General features: G+C 42.2%; 1 protein-coding gene across 1 annotated transcript; it reads left to right on the forward strand.

The window, feature by feature from the left end:
• The first annotated feature begins 513 nt into the window (after window positions 1-513).
• LOC133344226 (XK-related protein 6-like) lies at window positions 514-27,375 on the forward strand. Its single transcript, XM_061554283.1, has 4 exons — window positions 514-586; window positions 2,401-3,346; window positions 14,634-14,830; window positions 20,790-27,375. The coding sequence occupies exons 2-4, from the start codon at window positions 2,568-2,570 to the stop codon at window positions 21,743-21,745; spliced, it is 1,932 nt and encodes a 643-aa protein (XP_061410267.1). The 5' UTR covers window positions 514-586; window positions 2,401-2,567; the 3' UTR covers window positions 21,746-27,375.
• The last annotated feature ends 215 nt before the right edge of the window (window positions 27,376-27,590 follow it).

Consider the following 27,590-nt stretch of genomic DNA (forward strand, 5'->3'; position numbering starts at 1 on the left):
GGTGGCAGCCATGCCACAAAAGGGGGCAGCCATGCCACAAAAGGGGGCAGCCCTGCCACAAAAGGGGACAGCCATGCCACAAAAGGGGGCAGCCATGCCACAAAAGGGGCAGCCATGCCACAAAAGGGGGCAGCCATGCCACAAAAGGGGGCAGCCCTGCCACAAAAGGTGGCAGCCCTGCCACAAAAGGGGGCAGCCCTGCCACACAAGGGGGCAGCCCTGCCACACAATGGGGCAGCCCAGCCACACAAGGGGGCAGCCCTGCCACAATGACCCCACCCCCCTGCCCACCTGCGTGAAACACCTTTGTTGTGTGACGTCATCGCCTAACTCGTCAAAGGGGCGGACACCGGCAGAATTCGCGTGAAAATGACGTCATCGCCCATCGCTTCAAGTCGCGATGTCATTCGACCGCGGGGGAACAAAGCGGCGGGTGACGTCACTGCCCAGCCTTTCGCGGTGACGTCATGTCTGCGAGGAGGGGTTGGCGGGGGAGGATTACGTCATCCGTGGCTGGGGGATTGCGTCATCCCGAATGCGCGTGCACTGAAGGGGAATGATGAACAGTAGTGAGCAGAAGGAACTCGTAAGCCGGGTTTGATTCTCGTTATAATTTCTCATTAGCCGTGTTAATGTCCGAGTTAATTGTTTAATTTTTTTTTATTCTTGTGCATCTTATGTTCATTTTTGTGCGTGCGAATTTGTGTGTGTGCAAGCTTTCGTGCGGGATCTTTGTGTCCGTTTTGCGATGTTCAACGCTTCTCTGTGGCGATTTTTGACGCTGCGTTGACCTGGGCGCTTTGATTTATTTTTTCGTATTCCCTCCGTGTGTGGCAAATGTACGGTCAGCGGTTTAAAATTGTTCTAATTATTGCTTTTGTTCGTGAGATGGGGAAAAAATGGGATTAACCCGTTTTTCTGAAGGAAATTGATGATTTCGTGTATTATGCGCTGAATTGGTACTGTATATTGTATGTGTGTAATTGTGGCAGTGTTTGGTAATGTAATGACAAATGCATCATTTGCGTCTTGGTTATGGTTACTGATGGTTTTGGTGATGAGCATGGATCTGATGGAAGTGATGGTAGTGGTAATCATCTTGGTGGTGATGGTTGTGATGGTGATGTTGGTCATTATGGGTGTGACTGTTTTGCTGCTGATGAATGTGATGGGAATTCTGTACTGTCATGCTCATGATCCATTCTAGGTGATGGTGATGATGATTGTAGTGGTGATGGTTTTGCTGATGATTTTGGTGAAGATGGATGCGATGGTAATGATCGAAGCGGTAATGATCTGGGTGATGGTCATGATTGTGGTGATGGATGTGATGGTGATGGCAGTAATTTTTTTTTGTCAGGATGAATGGCGATGTTGGTAGTGGAAATAATCTAGTTAAATTATCTACGCGTTGGTGTGATGATGGTGATGATGGTAATGGTGATAATGTCATTGATGAAGTAGTGAACAGGATGGATGTGATTGTAATTATGGTAGTAAACATGATCTGCTGTTGGTGATGGTGATGATGGGTGGTGGTGATGATGATAGTGGTAATGGTAATTGGCATGACATATTAATGACTGTAATGGTAAAGACGTAAGTGATGGTGATGATTTTGGGCCTGAAAATAGTTAACGGGATAAGTCAGATTGTAATGGTAGTTGTCTTGGTGGCGATGATGATGGTGTGATTGGAATGATAAAAATCGATGTCAGATGGTGGTGATGTTGATAGATGTGGTGGTAATGATTTCAGACAGTGCTAGTGATTTTTGTTGTGATACGTGTTGCGATGAAGATGGTGGTGATGGTTGCAATGGCGAAGATCATTATCTATTATAATAGTCTAAGGACGATGATTGTGTTGGTTATCGTATTGGCTAATCTTGATTATGGCTGTGTTGACAGTAGCGTTGATGATGATAACTGTGATAATAAAGTTGACGGTGGTGAATGTGATGATGGTGCTTATGAGGTTGTGGCATTGGCAAGTTGTAGCACTTTTTCCGCTTGTTGCAGACGTTTGTGGTTCAGGCCCAGTTGCCACCCTGGATAACCCTGCATGTATAATGACCGTAAATTAAAAAAATAACCATCCTGTCTGCTTTAAAGTGACCATTAAAGATCCCATAACATTACTCGAAAAATATCGGGACATGGTGCATGCTCCACATTTGTCAAATTTAATTTAAAAAACACTCGAAAATGACTTAATTTGGAGATCACATAGTAACATTGCCCCCTCCTGGCAGCTAATGTCCTCTTGCTGACCAGTGCTGCATTCACCATGTGCCTCACCAGGGGTCCCTTGCCACAGGGCATCCTGAGATGTACTGCATGGCAACTGCAATATAAATATTAAGTGATGTTGATGTTAACACAATTTGTCTGTCCACAGTTCTCTTCAACATCGACCACTTACACTGCTTCTCACCAGGAACCAGAAGCAGCAGAAACACCAGCACCGTACCACCTCCAGTTTTTTTAAGTAGTATCAAAAAGAAACAAAAAAAATGTGAGTGGTGGGTGTGAAGAGAATATGAGCAAAGAAGTCTGTGGCGAGCCATGGCGGCAGAGAGCTGGACTGGGCAGCAGCAAGGGCAGCAGAAGAAGCAACAACAACAACAGCAGCAGTCTCAAGGACAACAGTGGCCCGTGCAGCAGAAAAAGCTTGTGGAAGGAGGCCAGGTGTTGAGCAGGCTGCAGCAGCAACAACAACAGCAGCAGCAGAGAAAGCAGCACTTCCAAGGGCAGCAGTGGTCTGCTCAGCAGAAACTCGTGGAAGGTGGGCAGGTGCTGAGCAGACTGCTACAGAATCAGCAGCAAGGGCAGCAGCAGAGGGCGGGCAGCGTGAGCGTGAGCGCCGAGGGCCGGAGCTCGCTGGCCGTGTGCCGCTGCACAGACTCGCTGTCGTGCTACTGCGGCTGGCGATCGCACTGTTGCCGCCGTTGCTGGGAGCGGCTTGGCCGCTGCAATGTGGCCGCACCAGACTACGCCTGGGTGGCGGGTGCCCTGGCCGTGCTACTCTGGGACGTGGGGACGGACGTGATGCTGGCACTGAGCTACCTGGGCCGCGGTGAGCGTGCCCTGTTTGCGCTCACGCTCGCCTTCGTGCTCGGGCCCTCTCTCGCCGTGCAGGCCCTCAGCTTCCGCTGGTTTGCCAGAGACTTTGGAGCCCGTAGCCGGGCAGCTGTGGCTTCTGCTTCCGCCCTGTCATCGTCTTCGGTTTCGGCCACGGCGGTTTCTGCAGCCTCGGCGACCTCGGCGCTGCGCCCGTGCTGCCGGGCCGGCGTGTGGGCCTGGCAGGGCCTCGTCCACGCTCTGCAACTCGGACAAGCTTGGAGGTAAGGTGTAAGATGTGTGGAGGGGATGTTGATGGTGGTGTAAGGTGATGGTTGTGGTAAGTAAGGTGGATCTTACATCCTATCTTTCTTTATTGTCTATCTTTGTTGTAAAATTGTTGCAATCGAAACGTATTCTATTATTATTTAATTTAATTTATTTCCACGTGACTTTACCGAAAGAACCAAAGAGTAATTCCTGCAGTCACGAAAGCTTCGAATCTAGTTTCATTTTAGGGGTGTTAATGTCGCGTTCATACAGTGCCGGTGAGGGGTCTAGCAGCAGCCTTTTGGATCATATAAAGTTTGTACGTGCGGAATTTGGGGAGGCCGTAGAGGAGAGAGGCATGGATCAGGGTTTTAACAGCAGGTGTTGCAGGTGCTGCGAGAAAGGTGCAGATGTGGGATATGTTGTATAGGTGGAGGTAGAAGGTCCTTCAGAGTTGAAATATATGGGAGGAGAGCTCCGGATTAATGACAACCCCAAGGTTACTTGCAGTTTTTGACAGTGTAATGACACAGCTTAGGAGGTACAATCCCAAACTAGAATTATTACTGAGTGGGCACTTTTTTCTGATGTGGAAAACTTTTGCAACATTTTTCTGGAAAAAAACTTGGAACTAATCCACAATGAGGTTGCATCAAGGCACGATTTGAGATTGGCTATGGAAGTCGAGGAAAATTAGGAGTGAAAGCGATACGTTATCTTCAGAATAAGGTAATTTACCACGTGCCGAAGAATGGTTTCAGTGGAGTGGCCTGGATCATGCAGCTCAAGGAGGGAGAGGTGTTTAGAGAGGTTGGAGAGGATTGCATTTTTTTGGACTTTTCTAAGGAGAGAGATGTTTGAGATCCAAAGATATTAGGGTCCAGTGAAGGGTTTTTCCAGGATGGGGTTAACAACAGCTGTTTTGAGGGCAAGGAGAACAATTTTACCTGTGTATTTCAAAGTGGCTCAGATGGATTTAGATGAATACTCAGCACGTGTATTTAAATCACCAGTAATGATTGGAGATGAGAAGAAACCCCAGACGAAGGTCCGATATTAAAAGAGTCTGATTAGAAGTTTGGGTTTGCTTTTGGTGAATGGTCGACAGTAGGGCGTTTGAGGTTGGTGTTGGGTGGGAGTTTGATACTCAGAAGAGGGGAACTTTGAGCGTTTACTGTTTACCTGGATAACCCCTTGAGATGGAACATCTTGTTTGCAATGTTGTCCAGTGTAGAGATTACAGGAATTGCATCACCTCTGCTGGAGGAGCGAGCCATAGCAGGTGGCTTCAGTAAGTATCCGTGAAAACAGAGGTTGCCAGTCATAACCCTTGCAGGTAATTGTGGATGAGTACTGACTCAGAATTGATTGAGCTGACATTTAGGAGGGTAAAACAAACAGATGGATGGGGTATTTTGAGGAGAAGGCCTTAAGGTGAGGTTCCTGGGGAAAACTGAATCGCGAGCAATTGAATGTGCAGATGGATTAGACGTGTGTGTGCTTGTGATTAGTAATGTGGGTGCTTGTGACTGGTGAGGCTTAGAGATATCATCGGAATCATCGGGCACACCTTGCTGGACATGGATTGTGGGAGGGGGGGTTCACCTTTGCGAAAACAGACTTGATCACTTGTCTGGTCTGTCAACGAGAGTGACATTTTTGGAGTTAGGAGCACCAACAATACTGATCTGAGTACCCCCGCCCCACCCCTCTCTAAAACCATCCTACATAACATCTTATGATGGAAATTTCGTGTTTGACAGTTGATAACATTGTATGCTCCAGGAAGTAGTGTATTTTTGTGTTGAATCCATGACTCGTTTCACATTTCAAGTGTATCACCTCAACAGCTTAATCAGGTAGATGTCACCACATTAACATTATGCAGCAATACACTTTTCTACCTATGTGTATGAAATTGAGTGAAAACCAAACCACGGTCATCTATGGGATAAAATATACTGTATGTGCCATTTTTTTATCAGCAGAAATGCTTATAGTAGTGAATATCAAAGTTTATATATTCGGAAGCAATGTATTATTCCAGTGTCAAGGTCATGAGCTAGTTTCTCACACTAAACAGCCCTGCATTTACATGTTCTAAACAGTTTAACATTTTACCGCATATTTAAACCAGATGATCTGCTTCAATGGTTGGCTTAATAGCTGGTAAATGTGTTTCTCTGAACCAAGAGAATCTAAAATACATATTCCATATATATTTTCATGAGAGGAAGATGTTAATAGAATGGTCTCTTCAGGAGCATATGCAAGCATTTTTTTTTTACAATTTACAAATGTTTGGAGGTGATTGTAATGTGGTCGTGTAGACTGTAATCCGTAAGGCCTTGAAGTGACTCAGTGCTGTAAGTCTTTCATGCGAGGTCCACGATAATTACAATTATGGATTACCCAAAGTTGACCCATAAAGTAGCACCTTCGCTAAATCACGAACGTATTTTAAGTTGTAACATTAAAGTATCATATATTTCAAGTGATGCATTCATATTTTGCATAGTGAACAGAGCACAAGTGTTTTTAAAAAAACAAATTGTTATCTTTAAAAAAATTGTTGCAATGTCCTTTGTGAACTTTAAGGCATTTGAGGGGCGTGAAAGTGGGTAAATGGGCTGTACGCTTTGATGTCAATTAAGGTTCTCAGACAGCCCTGTCCTTCGCGACAATTAGAGCTTAACCAGAATAAATAAACGTGGCGGTCCAGATAGCTTCAAGTCGGCAATAGTGCCCAATCATTCCTGTATCTTTAACAAAAAGTAAGGCATAGAAATATAGCAGTGTCTTTTATTATTTCAACTTTGCTAAATAAGTGGTGTTGCGTGTACGTTATCGGTCTTGGGCTTTTAAACTGCATCCACTTTGTTTTTCTCAGCGTGGGGAAATGTTTCTTAAAACGGATAAATGCATTATTAATGGTTTCTTGGAAAAGCAGTGCATTTATGATGAGAATGCAGCACAGTGTTAATGCATGGAGCCTTTAGCAGAGGAGTCTTGTGGAGGGCATATACCGCTAGCCAGAGCATGCTGCACAATGCAAGTTCGCGAGAACAGATTGTTCTGTTCAATGTGTTCTGTCCTTTAGCGTGTGCGGGAGGGGGGAGAGTGAGGAGGAATACATTGTTCAGCGCACTACATCCAGTACTTTGGAGAGACTGAGAAAATAAAAAAAGACATTGTTCTGTACAACATGTCCAGAAACATATAGTTGAGAAGTTCCTTGGTGCCTATGAAACTTTCACTTGTTTTTTTTCATGGAACAATAAAAAAAGAATTTCCTATTCCTCATTAGGTATTCATGTGGGGTGTTTTCTCTTTTTGTCACCATTTTTATAGCAGGATGCACATTATTGCTCATGCAGTATGTGCCGTAGGTGAATTTAAAGGCAGTCAGTCATGTTCCCGTCCATTTTCTGTTTTCTCCATTATTTTGGCCTGAGTCTTTTACATGGTTTTAACAACATTAATTGATTGTTGTAATTGAGCGTATTGCTTGAGTAATGTCCAGAGCATAAAATGAGTTTAACATGAGAGCACATCTAATCCGTATGCGTGTACTGTAGGTTTGTCCTGAAAACTTCTCGTACACCGCACCAACAATCGCAGTGAAACGAGGTGTCATTTGAAAGCCTTTGAAATGTGCTTCATGCCAAATTACGAAATAAGTACATTGTTTCCAAGAATTTGGCGACTTCAACTCAATGACCCGGTGCTGCTTATCCGATCTTACCAACTCTTTCGTTTCCAGTAGCCTGGCACGTGATGCCAACCCTCTTGTACAGTAATAGAACGGACGGGCATGTGCATGGGAGGTGTGCGGCGGGGTATGGGGATTTGGACCTCGGCACGCTTCCTGCGAGTTGATTTACATGGCCACACTTTAAAATGTCTAAATTGTTTGTGTTTTAAAACTTAAATTTGGTCATTTCATTGAGTAAATCTCATCTACACTTTCATTCCTAAAATTCTGTTAACTATCATGTAGCTAACGATTTGTAAAGATGATATTCGAAATAATTTGAACGGTGTTATTCTACTTTAAAATATGAGATTATCACCTAATCATACGGAATATTATGTGTGTCATGTTCTTGACTGTTTAATTAGTTTGCAATATAATTGGTGAGAGTAATAATAATATAAATATATACAACAGTGCATTTAAATCGACAGGGCTTTTTGCAACTGCTAACACATTACATTAATTGCTGCTTTTAATATCAATTAGCGATAAATAAAACTGACTCTGGAGGGGAAATGCATGATTTTTTTTCTTTGAAGATTGTGTCAGTGTTTGGCTCTGAATTAAAGGGCTCTTAACCAGCATATGATCTGCTTCATAGAGGGAGGGAGGGATATGTTTCATTTAACTACCATGGTCAGCGGACCTGTAACAGTTTAATTCTAATTCTAGATTTGAAGCTTTCGTGACTGCAAGGATTCATACTCTTAGTTTTTTCGGTAAAGTCACGTAGGTAAAAAAAAATAGAAATTAAAATTAATAAAAATAAAATAATAAAAATCACGACGTTTCGGAGGCAACACAAGTCTCCGTCATCAGGTGGGACCGTCACAGCCAGATTTGCTGTATCAAGTGAGGCAGGGATTCCAAGATGCAAGTTCTTAAATACAAGTTATGGGGGAGGGGGGGAAATAAAATCTGTTTAGAGTTCGGTGAGGACACGTCGTTATTTTTATTATTTTATTTTTATAAAAAAAAATTAAAATTTTTTTTATTTTTATAAAAAAAAAAAAAATTTTTTTTTACCTACGTGACTTTACCAAAAAAACTAAGAGTTGAATTCTAATCAATTTGAAGCACTGCTATCAGTATCTACGACTGGAAATATTGCTGTTCTTCTCACAGTTGCAGAGTAAATGCTAAATGGCTTAATTTGATTTGTTTATAAACTCAGTGCCATTGAATATGATTGCGCGTGAGTGTCTGCATGTCCCTTCACACAATGGCACGGTCTATTGCTTTGTGATGGACATACATTTAAAATACTTGAGGTTACACATGTAGGGCAGCCACTATATTTAGAGATCCTTTTTAACGTATTGTTTTAAAAACTGTGATCATAGCCATTCCCAAACGAAGTTAAACAAGAAAAGTAAAAGCCATATAACTCCTGGTTACTCGTAAAAATTTGTATGGCAAATTGTAAAAACCTTAGAACCAACCGTCTAGGATAACGCAAGCTCTATTGTAGATATGCACATGATTCGAAAAGTCTTTCAGTCTGGAATGAAACAACGATTAGACAGAGGTTGTGAAAGGGAACATTTTAATGATGCTGCATGTTTCTGTATATTAGAGGGGTGGTTTCAAAGTTACAGTAATATATTTATAAAATGTAAAACTTTATTATCCAGTTTAATCCGTGAAGTCAACACCTTTTTTCTATTACAATGTATGAATATTATATATATTTTTTTATATTCTTGATTCTTTCGGTAAAGTCACGTTTCGAAACGTCGTGAGAATTTTATTGCTTTATATTTGTACTAGCTGTACTACCCGGCTTCGCCCGGGACTTGGATCCACCACGCCCGGCCGCCTTTGTCTCCCAAGTGCCGATGTTAATACGCCACACCAGTTACTCGTTTGAGGCTGAGTCGACCTAGGGGAGGTTCAAATAATCGTCACCGGTGGTGGCCGTGAGCGGGAATCGAACTCGGTTCGCCGGGTTGGTAGCGCAGCGTAGCGTTAAGCACTACACCCACCGCTCCTCACACACCACACACGCACAGACACACACACAGACACACGCAGACACACACAGACAGACACAGACAGACACACACACACACAGACACACAGACAGCACGCTAAGCACTACACTACCGCTCCCCACACACCACACACGCACACACACAGACACACACACAGACAGCACGCTAAGCACTACACTACCGTTCCCCCTACACAACACACGCGCGCGCGTCCATAGGTACACATACACGCGCTTGCTGCAGACACACACGACTTTCAGGGTGCGTAAGGCAGTAAACGACTGAAATAATAAAGCGGCAATGCTGTGCGAGGAACGCCTTAGACCAGCAACACATTTGTGTAATGCGAGCGTAAACACACAAACACATACAAACACATACACACACATACATACACACACATACACACAAACACATACACACACATACAAACACACAGACATACACATACACACAAACACACACATACATGCACACAAACACATACACAATACACACACACATACATGCAGACACACAGACAGACACGTAACACACATACATACACACACATACATACACAGAAACACATACACACACATACATAGACACACACATACATACACACAAACACATGCACACACGTACATACACACATACATAGAGACACGCAGACATACACATAAAGACATAAAAAAAAACCCACATACATACACACACACATACACACAAACACATACATACACATAATTATACACACATACATAGAGACACACAGACATACACATAAACACAAACACACATACACATGACCCGGCTTCGCCCGGGACTTGGATCCACGATGCCCCGCCGCCTTTGTCTCCCCAGTGACGATGTTCACACACGACAGCAGTTACGCTTTTGAGGCTGAGTGGACCTAGGGGAGGGCCAGGTCCGTTTCAAATAATCGTCAGCGGTGGTGGGCGTGAGTTGGAATCGAACTGGGGTCACTCAAGCAGCTTAATGACTGTTTGTACAAAGAACATATAAAGAATCGATTATAATAACCAGGCAAGAGTCCACATTATAGACTGCCAGTACACGCACTCAGCTTCATAAGCAGGCTAGAGTGTACATGATAGAGTGGCAGTACGCTCACCGAGCTTAATAAGCAGGCTACAGTGTACATGATAGACTGGCAGTACGCTCACCCAGCTTAATGAGTATTTGTACAGTGAACATTAAAGTAATCGATTGTTGGCGCGTTGGGTTTAAAAGTAATATTAATAGCACACATTGTGGTGGGGGTGTAGTGAAGAGTAGGAAAAACTTTGATGAATTTACCTCAGAGTGGCGTGGTGGGTGTCGAGGCCTAGTAGCGTGCAAAGCCTGCGGCCTCGCCTAAAATTGTCGGCTTGGAAAAGGCAGGGTACGGGTGGCGTTCCTTCCCCCCCCCCCCCCTAGCGCTCCAACAATACTGTGTAATGGCTATTATTTAATTAAATACGGAGCTTATGAAAGTGGCGAAGGCGTGGCTAGCCGTTGGCAGGGGCAACCGCCGTCCAATGAAACTGCAGCCCTTGGCGAAGGCGTGGCTAGCCGTTGCCAGGTCCAATGAAAGCAGCGAAGGCGTGGCTAGCCGTTGCCAGGGGCAACCGCCGTCCAATGAAAGTGCGTATGGGCCAAAGTCCACACACAGACAGACAGACATGAACGATTTTATATATATAGATTATTTTATTGTTTCCCTTCTACGTGACTTTACCGGAAGAACCAATAATATGAATCCCTGCAGTCACGAAAGCTTTAAATCCAAATATATGAGTAGTTTGCAATATGACTATTCTAAATGACCATTTGTGACTTTTTCAGAATCCTATTCCAGTTTGTATGTGTACTTCTTCCTAGGATGCACCTTCGACATTTCCACCACCTCCACTTGCTTGGATTTATTCCGGGGGGGGAGGGGGCGATACCATGGACATGACTAAAATGTTTACGTGAATTAACTCACATAAGTGTGTAGTGTTTATTGTATCGTGTTGTAGTCTATGCAGGACTGGTATATCATAGGTACATGACTGGTAATTCTTGCAAGAATGCAGACGTTCAGACCCGAGCCTCATTACATGCAGAAATGTTTCTTTTTTCATTTGTGCTAGAATTAAGGCATTCCCAAAGGTTAATTTCCATGGGTTTGTTTTATTTTGTATGCTGCCCAAGCATCTTAACGTTTAGTACTGGAGAGCATCTTGTTTCATTTCTTGGTTGGCTCTGCTCTAATGGTACAACTGTCAATCAAACAAAGCAAACTCAAGTGCCAAATGTGTGCTCATTTGCGATCCTGTACTGTCATGTTTGGCAACACAATTCCGTGCTGCTTGGGTGATTATATTTATCGAGTTATTTCGACTTGTGCGCGTTTTGGGTTTCGCTGAGCACATGTATGAGTCTACGCATGTGCCCATTATCGTCTTCTTGGGCACACTTGGATTTTGAATGCTCTCGCCAAACACTTGCCTCCTCTCTATTGCAATTTAAGGGAAGGTTTTAAAGCCTTGAACAATAAGGAGTATATTTTAAAGCCTTGAACAATAAGGAGTATATACACAATATTGTAACTGTACACGAGTTATAATAGTAGGTTTTTACCCTTTTAACTGGTACAAAACTGACACCTTTATTCAAGGCATCATGTTTGCAATGACCACAACACTTGTGTTGTGGTCATTGCAAACATGATGCCTTGCAATGACCACAACACTTGTGTTGTGGTCATTGCAAACATGATGCCTTGAATAAAGGTGTCAGTCATTGCAAACATGATGCCTTGAATAAAGGTGTCAGTTTTGTACCAGTTAAAAGGGTAAAAACCTACTATTATATTTTGCCACTGGTAAAAGAGATCTCATAGTGTACACGAGTTGTTCCATCTTTTAGTTTATGATACATTCCAGTGTATGACATTTTATTGGTTTTCTTGAACATTTTTTGTGATTTTAAGTTAATTTGTGTTACCAATGCAGCATTATGTTCAGTTGTGGGTGAATCCACCACTTCTGATCATCCAGGGCTTGTAAGTGACATGTCTGTGCTTTTCCTGTAATTTTGTTCAAGATAAATTAGGTGCTTTCTCAAATGTTCCAAACCTTATAACTGACTTTGAGGCCTACATGATATATACAAGGGAGTGTGGGCTGCTAGCACTTGCAACTGGTGTATGCTTGCAGCAATTTTTACGAATCTGCACCTTTGTAACCTGAAGGGCTAAGGATGTGCATTTTTTTGCATTTCTTTATGCACACTGCGGAGACAAACCATATAAATATGTTAGGAATAAATTTTTACACCCCAAAAACAGCAACGATTATTTTTGTTCGACCAGAGATTAGAACTCTATCTCGTAAAACAGAACATTTGGACTGATTGTTTTTATATTCTTTTTGATATCAGCCTCCAAAAAAGTATTATTTTCATGAAGTTAGCAACATACTGTGTCTACAATGTAATTCGCGAATGCACTAAATTGCTCAAACATCTTTATTTTGAATTGCTAATTTCATACAAAGCACATTCAAACACCATGGAAATATCTTTAGATCTACGATTCTAACTTGGTTGCATATTTACAAATCTTGTGCCACGTGACTATGGCGCAGTGAATCCAAGACAATTGCTTCTTTGGTACAACTCTGGAGGCTGATATTACAGAGAATACGGTGCGATGTAAAGGCACAATCAATGACTTTATAAAACTCTTTTTGAAAGTTTGCTAAATTCAATGCAGCATAAATAAAACAACTAATATTTGTTATTTAGTGTATGTAAGCGAATGCACAACATTTCATATCTCTAATCTTCTGGTTGCCATGGTGCATATTTTTTTAATGCTTGCAAGAAAACACCATTTTTACTAGTGCCTCTAACCTCCCTCCTCTCCCTTGTGAACAACATTGTAGGATCGAGGGCAATGGTAAAGTGCTGAACATTTGTGAAAGCACCTCATATCACCCGACTTACAAATTTAAAGGAAAATAAAAGACATTTCACTTACAGGATATTACTTATATGTGATGGTGTGATGTGGAATAACCCTTGTACCGCTTAATTGCATTGACACTTCCAGACATGTGTACTAGAAGATGCACCAGATATTAAGACACACCTTCAACATTTTTGGTAATTTTTAAAGAAAAAAATATTCTGCAAGTCCATAGAACGTGGGTAATTGAATAGCAACGTTACACGGACCATGCGAATTACGGTACCCAGTACGAAATTCAGTGTGAACATTGCATTGTCTTACAAATGGTAGACAAAGCTGCTCGTCTCTAAACTGTTACATTACCATTAAAGCATATATTAAGAAAACTCCACTTTGTCTTTATTTGAGTGTATTTTATGAGTTTCTGTACAGTACCTTAAACATTTTTTTAAGTCACTTGTACAAATTGTTTCATTGGACCGAATGGCTAATAAATTGGATGCTGAGCTCAATTGTAATTTGCATGTCCAGGGGCCCAGTTTGGATGTGTGTATGTTGAACTTCTTTCGAACCGTACGTAGCCAACCATGCTAATCGGAGGTGTGGGAAAAGGACACCAAACTAAACGCAAACAGTTCTCACCACACATCGTGCTTAGTTTCAGGCCACATACCAGATTATACAGGGTGTTTAAAAAAGATGGACCTAATTTCAAAGCAGTACTGCTGTATTTCAAAGCAGTACTGCTTTGAAATACAGGGTCCATCTTTTTCAAACACCCTGTATGGTGCACTCCCAACTTATGATTTAATTTAAATTAATCTAAATTAACTATAATATCATCGGATTTGCTTTGCCAGTACCAAAATATGATAATAGGGGTTTCCCCTTTCATCTGGCAACAAAACAGGTGTTTATGATGTTAAAACACCAAACTGAAACCTTTTACAAGGAATAATGTCTGCATTAACCACAATGCTTGTGGTCAGGAGGTCCCATGATGTAGATGCTCACCCCGAGCTCTAGTTACTCTGATAGTGCATTGTCTTTGGGCTGTACGCCTTTTGGCGTCCTCTGGTCTAACACCGTTTGAGACGAGGCTTAAAAGAAAGCTGTCTCTGGTGTGGACAAATCCGTTTCAAGGACAATGCATATATCATTAGAGTATGTTTTTGTTTGCATTGTGGTTAGTGCACACATGATTCCTTGTAAAAGGTTTCAGTTTGGTGTTTTAACATCTTAACACCTGTTTTATTGCCATAAAAAATGGGAAAAACCTATTATAACTATAATATATTTGGTTTCAGATTGTTCTCTGACCCCTTCCCTGCCGGTGGGGGGGTATGAATGAGGAGTCAGCAGGTACATACCTGGGGATGCCAGGCCCATGGAGTCCCATGGCAAATCTAGCTGAAGCACCAACCTCCCCAGACCATGCTGCTGCTGTTCCTCAGCCGGTTTTGAACCTCCAACTTTTGATTTGAAAAACAAAATTGTTATATTTTAGAGAATACAGCTATGAATGGTGGTGGCGACATGCTCACTAACTTGACCTTCTGGCCCTACTGTCGTGTGTGTGTGTGTGCGTGCGTGCATGCGTCCCGCAGGTACGTGCGCGTGCTCTACCTGGGCGTGCAAAGCCAGCGCCGGCGGCCATACCGCCGCCGCTTCCAATGGGCACTCATGTACGAGTACGCCGACGTGAGCATCCTGCGCCTGCTGGAGAGCTTCCTCGAGAGCGGGCCTCAGCTGGTGCTGCAGCTCTCCATCATGCTCCAGCGCCATCGCGTCGAGCCACTGCAATGTGAGTTGCACCAGGTCTTGCTCACTGCGCGGCGTGCTCAGTGCACGACACGTCCGTCCCGTGTTGCCAGAACCATTTGCTGTGGCTGTGGGAAGCCATTCTGAAAAAATAAGTATTATTTTGAAAAGCAGGCAGTACATTCACGTGAAAGATGGCCTAAAATGGTAATTTGACCTTAAAACAAGAAAATGGGGAACTACAAAGTTTCATTAGCTGCCCGTATATATAACAGTTATTTGCGATCGAGCTACAATTTTGGGACATCGTAAATATTGCATGGAAATATTTCACAATTATTTCGAGCTCGGTCAATTGATGATTCTTCCTCGTGGCCTTGCAAAATGTACTACTCCTTCCACCAACCAACCAAACAAAAGACTTTCCCCATCATTGTTGTATAGTAGCTGATATTAAAAATCATTGTTTTATATTTTATATTATAAAAAGTCTACCTGTAGATTGCCTTGGATTTCAATATAACAGAGGGAAAGCAACTGATTTGGAATCACTTATTTTGGCTGCCTGTTTCCTGGTGCATGCTGTTGGTCTGTTGCCAGAGCTGCTCAGTACAGCAGGTGGCAGCATTGCACTGAGTTTAGCTCTTAATTTTCATCCCATTTAAAACATAACATTTCAGCTTGCAAGTATACGCTGCGTTGCCAGAATGTTCATATAATGCATGTCTTATCACCGTTATTATTTTTGTTCCATAACAGTAAATTATATCCATTTCTAAATTTACCTAAATTTATTGTAAGACAGTATGAGGTAAGTTTTGTATATTTGTAAGTAAGTGGCATTTGAAATGCACTGCCTAAACATAGTCCAATCACTATGTGTTGGCAGTTCTCATAAAAGGTCAAAATGCTACGTTGAAATATGTTTAGTGATTTTTTTTTTATATCACATACTCAAAAACACAACCTTTAAAATAAATTTCAGTGGAAATATGATATCAACAGAGATTTATATATTTTATTTGGTATATATTTAAAACCACTAGAAGCCGTTCACACTTTTTTAATGCACACTTTATTTATATATGGTCAGTATATTACATATTGTGTCATTCAACAAAGTAAAACACAATATGGCACGTGCATTGTAATTTCAGTCCCTTTATTTAAAAGCGGATTTCACAATTGTGTTCTGTTCTGTGCACGCATATTTGCACGGTCTGCACATCCACAGGGTGTAAATGAATTCTGCTCTAATATTGTAAGGCTTTCATACTGTAATATGAATTGTTGGGTGGTATAATGGTTTCTCAGATTGCCATGCAGCAGTTTACAATTGGATGTTAACTGAATGGTTAAGTTAAAATAGGACTATTTCCTTTGGTCGCTTCGTGGAGGGGGGGAGGATGAGTAGCTAAGAAATGGGAAATATTCGGCTTATTTATGTTGTAAAGAAAGAAAAAAATGAAAGGAAAGGCTGCCTTGCTCAAAGGCTAAGAACATGAAGAGCTACTTAATCTCTTAGCAATCCAAGGGCTGTGGTGGTGGCCCAGATATTTTCTGTACAATGGCTGCAAGATTCATGATTGGTGACATCTGCATTAGATGGTGCTTTGAGATTATGACTTTTGAATAAGGCAGTATATCCATCACAACATGCCCAGTAGTTTAGGTTTTGTTAATTTGGCATACATTCTGGCATTTTCCCCATATTGTTATTATAAGCTTGTGTCTTTAAGTATTTGGACTCAAATCGGGCTATATTTGGCCAAGTTTGCCTTTTCATGGTAATATTACTTGCTAACACTTAATTTTACATCAACAGGTACATTAATACAAGTAGTAATTGTAATGTATTACAATGGACAAATCACAACAACACATTAATAATGTAATTATTGAACATTTTCATGAATGCAATTGCATTCAATTAGATTGTAAAACACAAATTTCATTACTTGATGTTTTGACTTCGGTATATGTGTGATTAAATCGTATAGCCTTTAACAGACTTTTGAGGCAAGTGCTGTTAGCGAGCACCTATGAAGGCTGGAACGGTACAAGAGGGGGTGGGTGGCCAGCACCATCCCGGACTGCCTTTGTCTCCCCCAGTGACGATGTTTACACACCGCACCAGGTCGACCTAGGGGAGGCCCAGGACCAGTTCAGATAATCATCACTGGTGTTTGGCTGTGAACGGGAATCGAACCCAGGCTACCGGGTTCGTAGCGCAGCAACTCCGATTAGCCTGGTTGGCTACGTACGGTGCGAAAGAAGTTCAACGTACATTCCCACTTGTAATATCACTGATAATACCACTGAAAACACTGACACTTTTTGTTCAGAGCATATTATGTTAATATCTTCCATCCTCTTCTTGGACCTTTTTAAAATATATAAATGGAAATATTGAGCTCTTAAGTATTCAGTATTGAGCCATGCTGGGATATTCAATACAAACTGACCCTATTTTCAGCATGGATTGGCCACAACCTAAAATAAATACCTCTATTTGTGCTACATTATAAAAAACAACACCCCAACAGCCTAATTCATAACTAAAATAGTGTAAATTATAATAGCTGCATCGTGTGGTGGTGATATTATGTCAGTGGGCAACTGTCACATTGCAGACAGGGGCTCCTATTTTCAAATCTTGAAATTTGTCTCAGATGTATATAACACGTTCCTTCGGAGTGGGCAGGTAGGAACTTGGTCGGACAGCACATTCGTGCACGACAGACAGACAAATAATCCCTGGTGGGCAGTGTGGAACCTGTTGTTCCTACCTGTATAAGTGTATCGTGTCGTGTATAGTGTAGTGAGTAGGTTAAACGTTGAGTTTTATAAGGACACCACGGGGTGACCAGCCCCTCCCCACCCCTCCCACCCCCCACTCAGCCCCACCCTCCCTCCCCACCCAGCCCCTCCCCACCCTCCCCACCCAGCCCCTCCCCATCCTCCCCACCCAGCCCCACCCTCCCCACCCAGCCCCTCCCCACCCTCCCCACCCAGCCCCTCCCTCCCCACCCAGCCCCTTCCCACCCTCCCCTCTCTACTCAGCCCCAACCCTCCCACCCCCCACCCTCCCCTCCCCATATGCACGACAGACAAATAATCCCTGGTGGGCAGTGTGGAACCTGTTGTTCCTACCTGTATATCTAATAGTGAAGGGGTGCCACGGTGGTGAGATGTTAACTACCTCACCTGGTATACAGGAGGTCGTGAGTTCGATCCTGAGCCTGCTGATCCTGATGCCTGTATATTGTGAGTTTGCATGTTCTCCCGGTGGTCGTGTGGATTTTCCTCGAGGTCCTCCAGTTTTTCCCTCCACATATGGAAACATGCGAGTATTTGGCTGCTATAAATTTCCACATAAACCACTTCGTGGAGCTATTATTTGTGACCAGGTCGCTTCTGAAATAGAGCTATAGATGGATGAAGAGCTCCTCATGCCATCCCAGTCATGTGGGTTATTTGACCATGTTTCACCATACTGGGCATTACGTTTTGGTGAAGGGGAGGTGGGGGGAAGGCAGGATTGGATTAGGTATCACTCACCATTGACTTTGACGTGGCTCAGACTCAAACTCAGGTTGCCGAGTTTCATAACACAGTGCTATAACCACGTTGCCACCGCGTTGGCCCCCAATGACCCTACTGAGAGTGATTATTACCCCACCACTAATGTATTGCGGTAAGTACGGTTCACACCCAATAATACATATCTTACATTATACACAATATAACATGTGATGGTGCAATTTATTATGCATGTTACATTACGTAATAGATGATTAATTATACTGGATGTCAAAAAATCTATTTAATGTTTCTGCATTTAAGATACGTTGAAGCTTGTTCTTGTTTTTATCCGGGATTAGTCAGGCGAAATCCAAAGTCTGGCCAGCTGGGATATACTGTAATTGTGCCACGGTGGCGAGATGTTAACTACCTCGCCTGGTTCTAGATTTGAAGCTTTCGTGACTGCAGGGATTCATATTCTTAGGTTTTTTCGGTAAAGTCACGTAGGTAAAACATTAAAATTAATAAAAATAAAATTAAAATAAAATTAAAAATCACGACGTTTCGGAGGCAACACAAGCTTCTGTCTTCAGGTGGAACCGTCACAGCCACGACAGAAAAAACCTAAGAATATACCTCGCCTGGTATACAGGAGGTCATGGGTTCGATTCTGACCCTGATGGCTGTATATTTAGAGTTTGCATGTTCTCCCCGTGGTTGCGTGGATTTTTATCCGGGTCCTCCGGTTTTTCCCTCCACATTTATAAATATGCTTTTAGAGTAGTTGGCTGCTATAAATGTCCACGTGATAAGCCACTTCGTTGGGCTATCATTTGTGGCCAGGTCACTTCTGAAAAAGAGCTATATAGCTCAGTGGGCTTTACCTGGTAAAATAAAAAGTTTAGCTTAGTAAGTTTAGATTTTCATATGATTCAATGCGTGTGTCATGAGCGTAAGGATATATTTTAATCTGAATAAATGCATCCTTACATGCCGACTTTTAATACATTGTTTGCTTCTGTGCTGTGTTATCACTTCCTAAAATTGTTATGCAGGTATGATAGAATGGCTTAAACATATCTTCAAAATAGCTAGTCCTTAATCATTATGTTCTTTGCTTAATATGGTATTCATATGAATGCAGTCATGTTGAATGTACAGTCCTCATTGGGTCAAGTTCACATGTGAGCTGAGCAGTTGTTAGTAACATGCTTCATTTGTCATCATTTGTCTGTCTCCACGAGCTGCCCAGCTTACCCGTGACAAAGGAGCACCCCTAAGGCCGGTGATCTCAATCGCTTGCCAGCTCGTGTGCAGGCGTGACCCAGTCCAATTCCCGATGCCAACAGATGCTCTCCAACTGGATACTCCCTCTACCTGCTTCCTGTCCGATATAGTACCCGCAGTGTAATAGATCACACACGCCATCGTGCACATGCAAATCATTTGAAGCATTCAAGTGAGCTTAAGCAATTCTGAGCGAAGAACGGTGTACAAGCGCCACTTTAAACGTTGGAACGTTATCGTTGTAGTGCGCCCATTTTTTGCCTAGTTTTCAAAACGACGAGGGACTAGGATCTGCTGGCTCAAAACTGGCTGAGGAACAGCACCATGGTCTGGGGACATTGGTGCTTCAGCTAGATTTGCCATGGGGCTCCACGGGCCTGTCAACCCCAGCTCTGTACCCGCCGACTCCTCATCTGTCCCCTACCAGCAGCAGGGGAGCAGTCAAGGGAGTGACTTGAAACTAAATATATTATAGTTAATTGTTAATTTAGGCACGTTTTTTAATTAAACTCTAGTCTTTTTGTAATTTTACATCTGTAGCTCTTCAATTTGCTTTCAGGTTGTACCGGGAGTTGTTCAGCATGAATGTTATGCTCCACATGCATGTGAGCTTCTTCGGGAATTGAATAGCAGGAACTCAAATAAGTTCCTGTAGAAGCTCTCAGATTTTAAAGAGGTTCCTAGCAACGTGGAGGGAAATGTTGGACATCATGGCGAACAACATGTGGTACAACCTGAAAATATGCAGGAGAGCTATGCAACGCAATCGTGAAAATCTACGCAGTAGTATATTCCATCTGTATTTTTTAGCAGTAACTCAGCTGGGAAGTTAAACTAAGTAGGTGCATTGTGGTGCACATCAATATGACATCACAAATCGCTTCAGGGTCAGTCTGGCAGAGTACAGGTTGACAAGGGAGCCCACGTGCTAATAAGGTCTGGGATGTGTTTGGCAGGTCTAAGCTGCCATGACAATGCAGCTCTCCGATACCAGACCCAAGCTAGCACTAGAAAAGTTCCTACTGTCTGTCGAAACAAGGTATTTGTCATTATGTACCCTGTTTTAAAACTACTAACCTGCCAACTCTGAGCAATGGCCCATTCCACCGCTGCTACTTAGCGTCTCTTACGCAAACCTTCATTATATTGACGTCCTCTTGGTAATCTCTGATGTTTATTTGTACACTCAGGTGTGTCATCAGCTGCCTCTTTGCTGTCGCTCACCATGGTGCTGGCCTCCTACCAAAAGGCGCTGCGGGACTCGCGAGATGATAAGCACCGCATGAGCTACAGAGGCGCCTTGCTGCAGATGTCCTGGAGGGCCTTCACCATCTTTTCCCGCGTCCTCTCCTTTGCTCTGTTCGCCTCCATCTTTCAGCTGTACTTTGTCATTTTCCTGGTGGTGCACTGGTGCATCATGACATTTTGGATCATCACAGAGGAGACCGACTTTTGCATGTCCAAGTGGGAGGAGATTCTGGTCGACATGCTCATGGGCGTCATCTACATCTTCTGCTGGTTCAACGTCAAGGAGGGAAAGACCCATCGGAGAATGTTTGCGTTTTACCTTATCGTGTTGACAGAAAACTCGGCCATGATGCTACTGTGGTATTTCAACAGAGACCCCTTGGCAACTGACGCCTACGCTCTGCCTCTCCTCTGTTTCAGTGTGATCAGTTTCTCGCTGGGGATGGCCATAATGATGGTTTACTATGGCTTCCTTCACCCGGGCGGCCGACGCTTTCAGGGGATGCCTGGCTCTTGTTGCTCGGCCGCCCTCAATGGCATGACCATCCCTCGGCCGCCCAGCCCACCACACCTGGTGCCACGGCCCCAAGTGTCGCTGTCTGATGCCGCGCTACGGGGCAGCAGGGAGCTGAGCGAAGCGGATGGCTACACGCCCGTTTTTGAAGTGCGGATGTCGCCCATTCCACCCTCGCCCGCCATGCAGTACCGCTCGGAGGGGCCCGTGATCAGGGTGGACATCCCGCGCAAGAAATACCCGGCGTGGGACGCGCACTTCATCGACCGGCGCCTGCGGGGTAACATCTACGTCCTCGAGTTCCTCACTCCTACTGCCACCGCCATCCAGTACCGTGACGTCACGCTCTCATACGAGATGTACGAGTACGAGACGACTGTCTGAGCTGTCGCGGTGTCCGGAGTTGTCTGCGCATTTCGTCTAATTATATTTTATTGGTATTTTTTGACGTTTGAAATTTTTATTGCAATAAGCAGGAATATGTTCATGGTTGAGGTATGTGCTAGGCAAGCTTAATCCAAACCAATTTGGAATTGTCCGATTTTGATCTGATCTTTTTTTTTATGATCTCTGCCGCAGTCTCTTACACACTTCTGTTGTCAATGAAGCACTGTCATCACGGTTGTCTGCGCCAACAAGATTCTCAACGTTTTCCACTTCTTCCTTCTTCCCCATTGTTTTTTAAAAGAAACGCCTTTTCTAGACGTCGATATTGTTATTAAATTAAGTATGCTGCTAACTGAATTTTACTTGGTAAAAATGTGTTTGTGCAGGATTTAAATGTTGGTGCAAAATACTGATTTCAATTGCGTGGTGTCATGAATTAGAATGTGCTGCATAGGTTTCATCACCTGTGCCTCACACTAGACCAGGCAGGGCCTCATTACTATCTCAGGCCAGGTGATGATTGCTTTATTTTTTTCCTGAAAAAGGTTAGATAAAAAAAATATGAAGAGTTAATTTTATTAACAATGCTATTTTATAAAACATACAGTATATATAAATTATATTTTTTGTCTCGCTTAAGCAGAATAAGCATAGTTATATTTATTTCACAGTGCACTTTAGTGAATGTTATAAGAAATTATAAAAAAAATCTATAACATTTTTTTACAACAATTATTTAACTCTATTAAGGGTTTCCAGTAAAATATGATTACACTGAGTTTAAATGAATAAAATACACAAGCACACAGTCTTTTCATTTCACATATACAGTATATGTCATGAAGATATCTGCACCTATTAGCACGGTTGGCTATGTATGGTGCAAAAGAAGTTCAACATACATATCACACTTTATGCTCAGAGAAAATTGCATACATTGCTCTGAAGATTAAAACCTTCTGTTGAGCACTACTTGGTAGGTTCACACGATATAAATATGATCCGTTACTTTTAGGCAGATATGGGTTCTTACACTTCATATATGTCTACTTTATAATGTCTGACGTGCACTGTCAAGCATTAAAACCCATTTATCAATCTGTAACACGTTTATTTTTCCTTAAAAAGGCAGATCTAGCAATGGTGCAACATAATGCATCACAAATGACTTATTTGTGATTATACATAGCAATCATCGACCGCTACTGGCAGACTAATGCCCCAGGTCACACTTGCAATGAGACTATCCTGACCACTTCAGTTCTCATCTGGTTAAACAAAATAGACTTTAAAATCAACGTGAATCTTGATAATCCCATGAAGTAAATATAGTCTGCTCCAAATGTAATTATCTGTCCACCAACTACCAGCATGGTGGGTTTAATCTCCATTGGGAGTGATGCAGTGTTGTGAACCAAAGTTAAATCTGCCACTGCCATTTCACACACGTATTGGGTGCCACACCAGATAGTGGGCATGTAACGATGCACCGATTGACCAATTAAAATCACTCGCGATACGTGCATCAGGTAGTTTTTGATTTATGCACGTTATGAGAAAATGATATTGCAATGTTGCATTTGGGCTAATGGTAGTAATGAGACAGACCGTAGAAACTAGATGGACAAAACAAACGAGACGGTGCCGATGGATAAGAAAAAACTAATTCGATGGACAAAAAAGGGTACATTTGAGAGGATACTTGCAAGATAGAAAATTCGACTGAGTCATTATAAATGAGATATTACAAAAAAACAGATCAGATGAAGAAAACTTAACCAACAGGAGAGTATTTACAATAGAGTACAGTTTACACGGTACAAATGAGGCAGTGAATAAAATATGTTAGCAAAGTAATATTGAAATCAATTCCGGAATCATGACCCCTGAATTGTGACAGCTAGTTTGTAGTAGGTAAATCGTTACTTGCCAATATAGGGATTATCGTCAGTTCAGCTGCATTCACATCTCTTGTTTTAGTGTTAGCAAAATGTAGGGAATCACATTTCACCGATATAAAAAAAGCAAATGGTAAAGGCTCAATAAACCTTAATCGTTTGAAATATTCCCTAGTTATTTTGCAAACTATCAAATGCTGCTGAAGCAACCAGATCATTTGGTTCTGTGCAGGCTTGCTAGAAATGACTTCAAATTAAAACAAAAATTTAATTTTTATTTATTATGAGACCAAAATCTTAATAAAAACTTACTATACTTTTAAAGAGAAGCTACATTTTCTCCTGGAAAAGCATATAGTGTGACAAAAAAAAAAAATCCTAGCAAGCCTGATTAGAAATGCATGCCAACCTAAAACCGTAAAATCAACCCATCACTAAGCCATAGCAGACATTGGTTAAAGACACGTCTTGTGGTGTGGTTGGTTTAACTCCAAAGGTGCCAGTGTAGTGTGCATTGGAGTATGGTTGTGGTGTTAGCAGTGCCTTTTTATATTTACTTTTACAATGCAATACTTCAGCATTATTTTTGTTTAAATGTTATCGTGAATACGAAACACACCTTATGCTTGTACAAACATATTTTCTAAAATCTTTATTACAGTGTATTTAAAATATATTTTCATTTGATGTTATGTTTACAAAGTTGGTCTTAAAATATTCCATAGTGAAATGATAAGTGATCAAGTGGAAAACTGCACACACTCACACACATGCACACACAAGCACAGTATATCTGCTAAAGCAATAACATCATGTAAAACAGTTCGATTTTAGAGCATTATACAATCCAATGGTGCTAAAACTTTCTTCAAAAGTACATAGAACAACATCAAGTTAGTACTTTGCTTTCTATCTGTTTGTATTGTGCAGTCATTACACCAGACGTGTGAAAGGCTTAGCAGAAGTGCTCTGTGATACAGGACAGAGTGCTCAAAGAAACCACAGACATAAACTAAGACTACCTTTGGTGTTTTTTTTTGTTATTTCCCACCTACAACTCTCCACTCCACCCCCCTGTTACCAATTACACCAGTACATTAAACCAATGGTGCTCAATGGTGCTCAATGTTGGTGTTAAATATCAGGTGCTTAAGAGTGGATGGGGGGATTGCTGGTGTGAAGGTTGAATCTTGAGTTTGAGGCAAAAACTTAAGTTTGCAACAGCCTACTTTGTTTCCACGACCACTGTTAACTGCTGTCTTAAATAAAGTTCCCGTTTAACAAGGTATTGTGTACAAATTAAAATAAAAATTTGTTGTAAAATGTTAAGCCATTCTAAAGAATAGCGCGGCTTGTGAAGTTGCACTCTGCCAGAGATGTTACTGACCGTGCGTCATTTTCTGCATTAACCCTGCGATGTCACGACTGCTTCCGAGGTTGGCCCACTTAACAGTGCGTGGCTTCCTTATGAAAGCGATCTTCCAGGCCCACTTCGCAGACTCACTTGTACCCCTTTTTCCACTGGCATATCTAAGTCACGCCAGCGCAGGGACCATCTAGGTATGGATGGTTTTTCCACTGGCTAATTACGTAGCCGAACCACTGGCCTCCCACCGATATCTGAATTTGGCTTGAGGCCAAGCAAGGCCAAAGGTGGAGCTAATCACGTTCGTCTTATGTTGCACGAGTTAATGCACTTGCAAGTTTTATGCTTTATGTCGTACATGCATTGCATGTGACGTCAGCAGTATGGCTCTGCTACTGCAGTGGACAAAAACCTGGCACCTTCCAGCTGTACCGGGCCGGCTCGGCACAGCCCTGTTGGGTTGGGTCGGCATGTGAGGGCTGCTGTGGGAACTCGGTCCGACAAGACAGTAAACTTTTCTCGCGAAATTTGGCCAACACGCTTCCCCTTGGTCGTGGAAAAGTGATGTAAGGCTGGTCTGAGTGCTTACTCGCACTCTTGAGTAGGAGCCTTTGGGATCGGTGGGTCTTCATTATTTTATTATTTCCATTCTACGTGACTTTACCGAAAGAACCAAGAAGAAGACAACTGGTGTTAACATAAAATGAGAATCATTTGATGGAAAATAAATCCTGTGTAACCAGGGCCAGACCGACTTCAATTCCAAGTGCACATAATGTAAATGGAAACTGAGGTCATGTCTGAATTGGTATAATAGAATTGTTATATTGGGGAATTGGGGATATCAATCGCCCTGTTTAAACCCAATGCAGTACTGCAGTTGCGTTTCTGTTTTTCTGAGTGTATTTCAAATCTGTGTTAGGTAGTTGTTTACATTACGAGTATAACTTTCTACTTTAGATACTGGTGAATAGTGGGATATACACGTGGTAGAAAACAATTGTGACTCATGTGAGTATTAGTGTGGTTCATTCTTCCAGAAGTGCTCACGCAAAAAGGAAAATTATACCCATAGACCGATGGTGCTAAATTACCGATGCATTTGTACAATTTGCCGATTGTATTCCTAAAGCCTTATGAGCAGAAATATTACATTCTTATAGGCATAAGGAAATACATTATTTTATAGCCAACACAGATGGCCTGAAAAACCGTAAAGGTTTTGGACTTAAAAGCCAAACCATTTCAATTTTTAAGGACTAATATGTTAGACGTGACTGTTCACTATTTATAAAGCTTGCTCATTTACAACATCTTCCTGGTCTACAGTTCCACACAACAAACCTTTTACACATGCTTCATTGTATGTTCACCGTTACTTGAAACTGTGTTGTGCACATCTCTTCTCCATTGCCCATTCCCTTCCTCTTCCCTCGTCCCTCCACTCCTTTCGGTCCCTCCCCTGCCCTTTTGTGACCTCCACGTGCCCTCCGTTGCCACGGTCACTCATTCCTCGGCCCTTGTACGCTCCTGCCATCTCAATCGCTCTATTTTTGTTACCACTTTTTGAACTATGTAAAGCACCTTGAGTTAAGGCGCTGTATAAATATAAAATAGGTCAAGTCGGTTTTCACCATGCTCAAAACCGTGTCAGAACATCAGACGTTCTCTTCCCAATGTTTCTGCACTTTTTCACCTTGACACGAAGTTGCTTTTTGCAAGTTCATACCTCCAATGGTTATCCTGCTACCCTGATGATAAATTTAAGTTTATTTCTATAATAAAATACTCCTGATGTAATAATGCGTTCAGAAGTGACATTTTCGCAAGACGTAAAAAATGAAAGTGGCATTTTGATCAATTTATGTTTTTTTCTCAGTCTTGCACAACTGCTCAGAAACATTTCAGTAAAATGGCATGTGTTTCACACTTCAAGGTGAGAAAGGTTGCATGGCTAAAGGGGTGAAGGAATGATACATGGTCCGTCTCTCCTTTTGCTAACTGGTTGCATAAACCACCTTGAGTATGTTTTCCCCTCTTGTACTCTGCTAAATGACAACCAAGGGGCAATTCCCTGCAGGTGTTTTAATCAACTTGCTACATACAGGTTTGTAGGCAGTGAAGCATTTATACTGAATCAGAGCATAGGCTCAATGTGTGTGTGTGTGTGAAACTTGGGAGAGTTCAAACTATAGAACCATCCTTATTGATCTCTGAAAACACGGTTACATAAAAGCATGAATTTACCCTATGACCCAATATATTATTTTAACACGTAGGCTTTCGCGACCAATATCATCCATGATGCAGGTTTTTTTCGGGTTAAGTCGTGTAAATATATAAATGTGTTGTTAAACCCGCCTCCACCCGACAGCCAATTAGTAAGGTTTGTCACGTAAACAGAATATGCCAATTCGTTACTAGTACAGCACACCGGTGTGTTGGAGAGCCAAGCCACAACATTTACAATCTGAGTACAACGTTTCGCCGGTAATTACAGCTAGCTTCATCAGGTCGCCTGATGAAACTGGTATTAAGATTTGTTTGCCTGATGAAGCTAGTTGTAATTACTTTCGAA

Source organism: Lethenteron reissneri, chromosome 19 (assembly GCF_015708825.2).
Source record: "Lethenteron reissneri isolate LAM-NWPU_2019-01 chromosome 19, ASM1570882v1, whole genome shotgun sequence".
In the NCBI taxonomy this organism is placed as follows: Eukaryota; Metazoa; Chordata; class Hyperoartia; order Petromyzontiformes; family Petromyzontidae; genus Lethenteron; species Lethenteron reissneri.

What these genes read in the sequence shown, in the direction of transcription:
- LOC133344226 (XM_061554283.1), top strand. Translation starts at nt 2,568, where the DNA reads ATGGCGGCAGAGAGCTGGACTGGGCAGCAGCAAGGGCAGCAGAAGAAG. An exon ending in CAACTCGGACAAGCTTGGAG is followed by an intron (nt 3,347 to 14,633) that starts GTAAGGTGTAAG and finishes TGCGTCCCGCAG; the next exon opens with GTACGTGCGCGTGCTCTACC. An exon ending in TCGCGTCGAGCCACTGCAAT is followed by an intron (nt 14,831 to 20,789) that starts GTGAGTTGCACC and finishes TTGTACACTCAG; the next exon opens with GTGTGTCATCAGCTGCCTCT.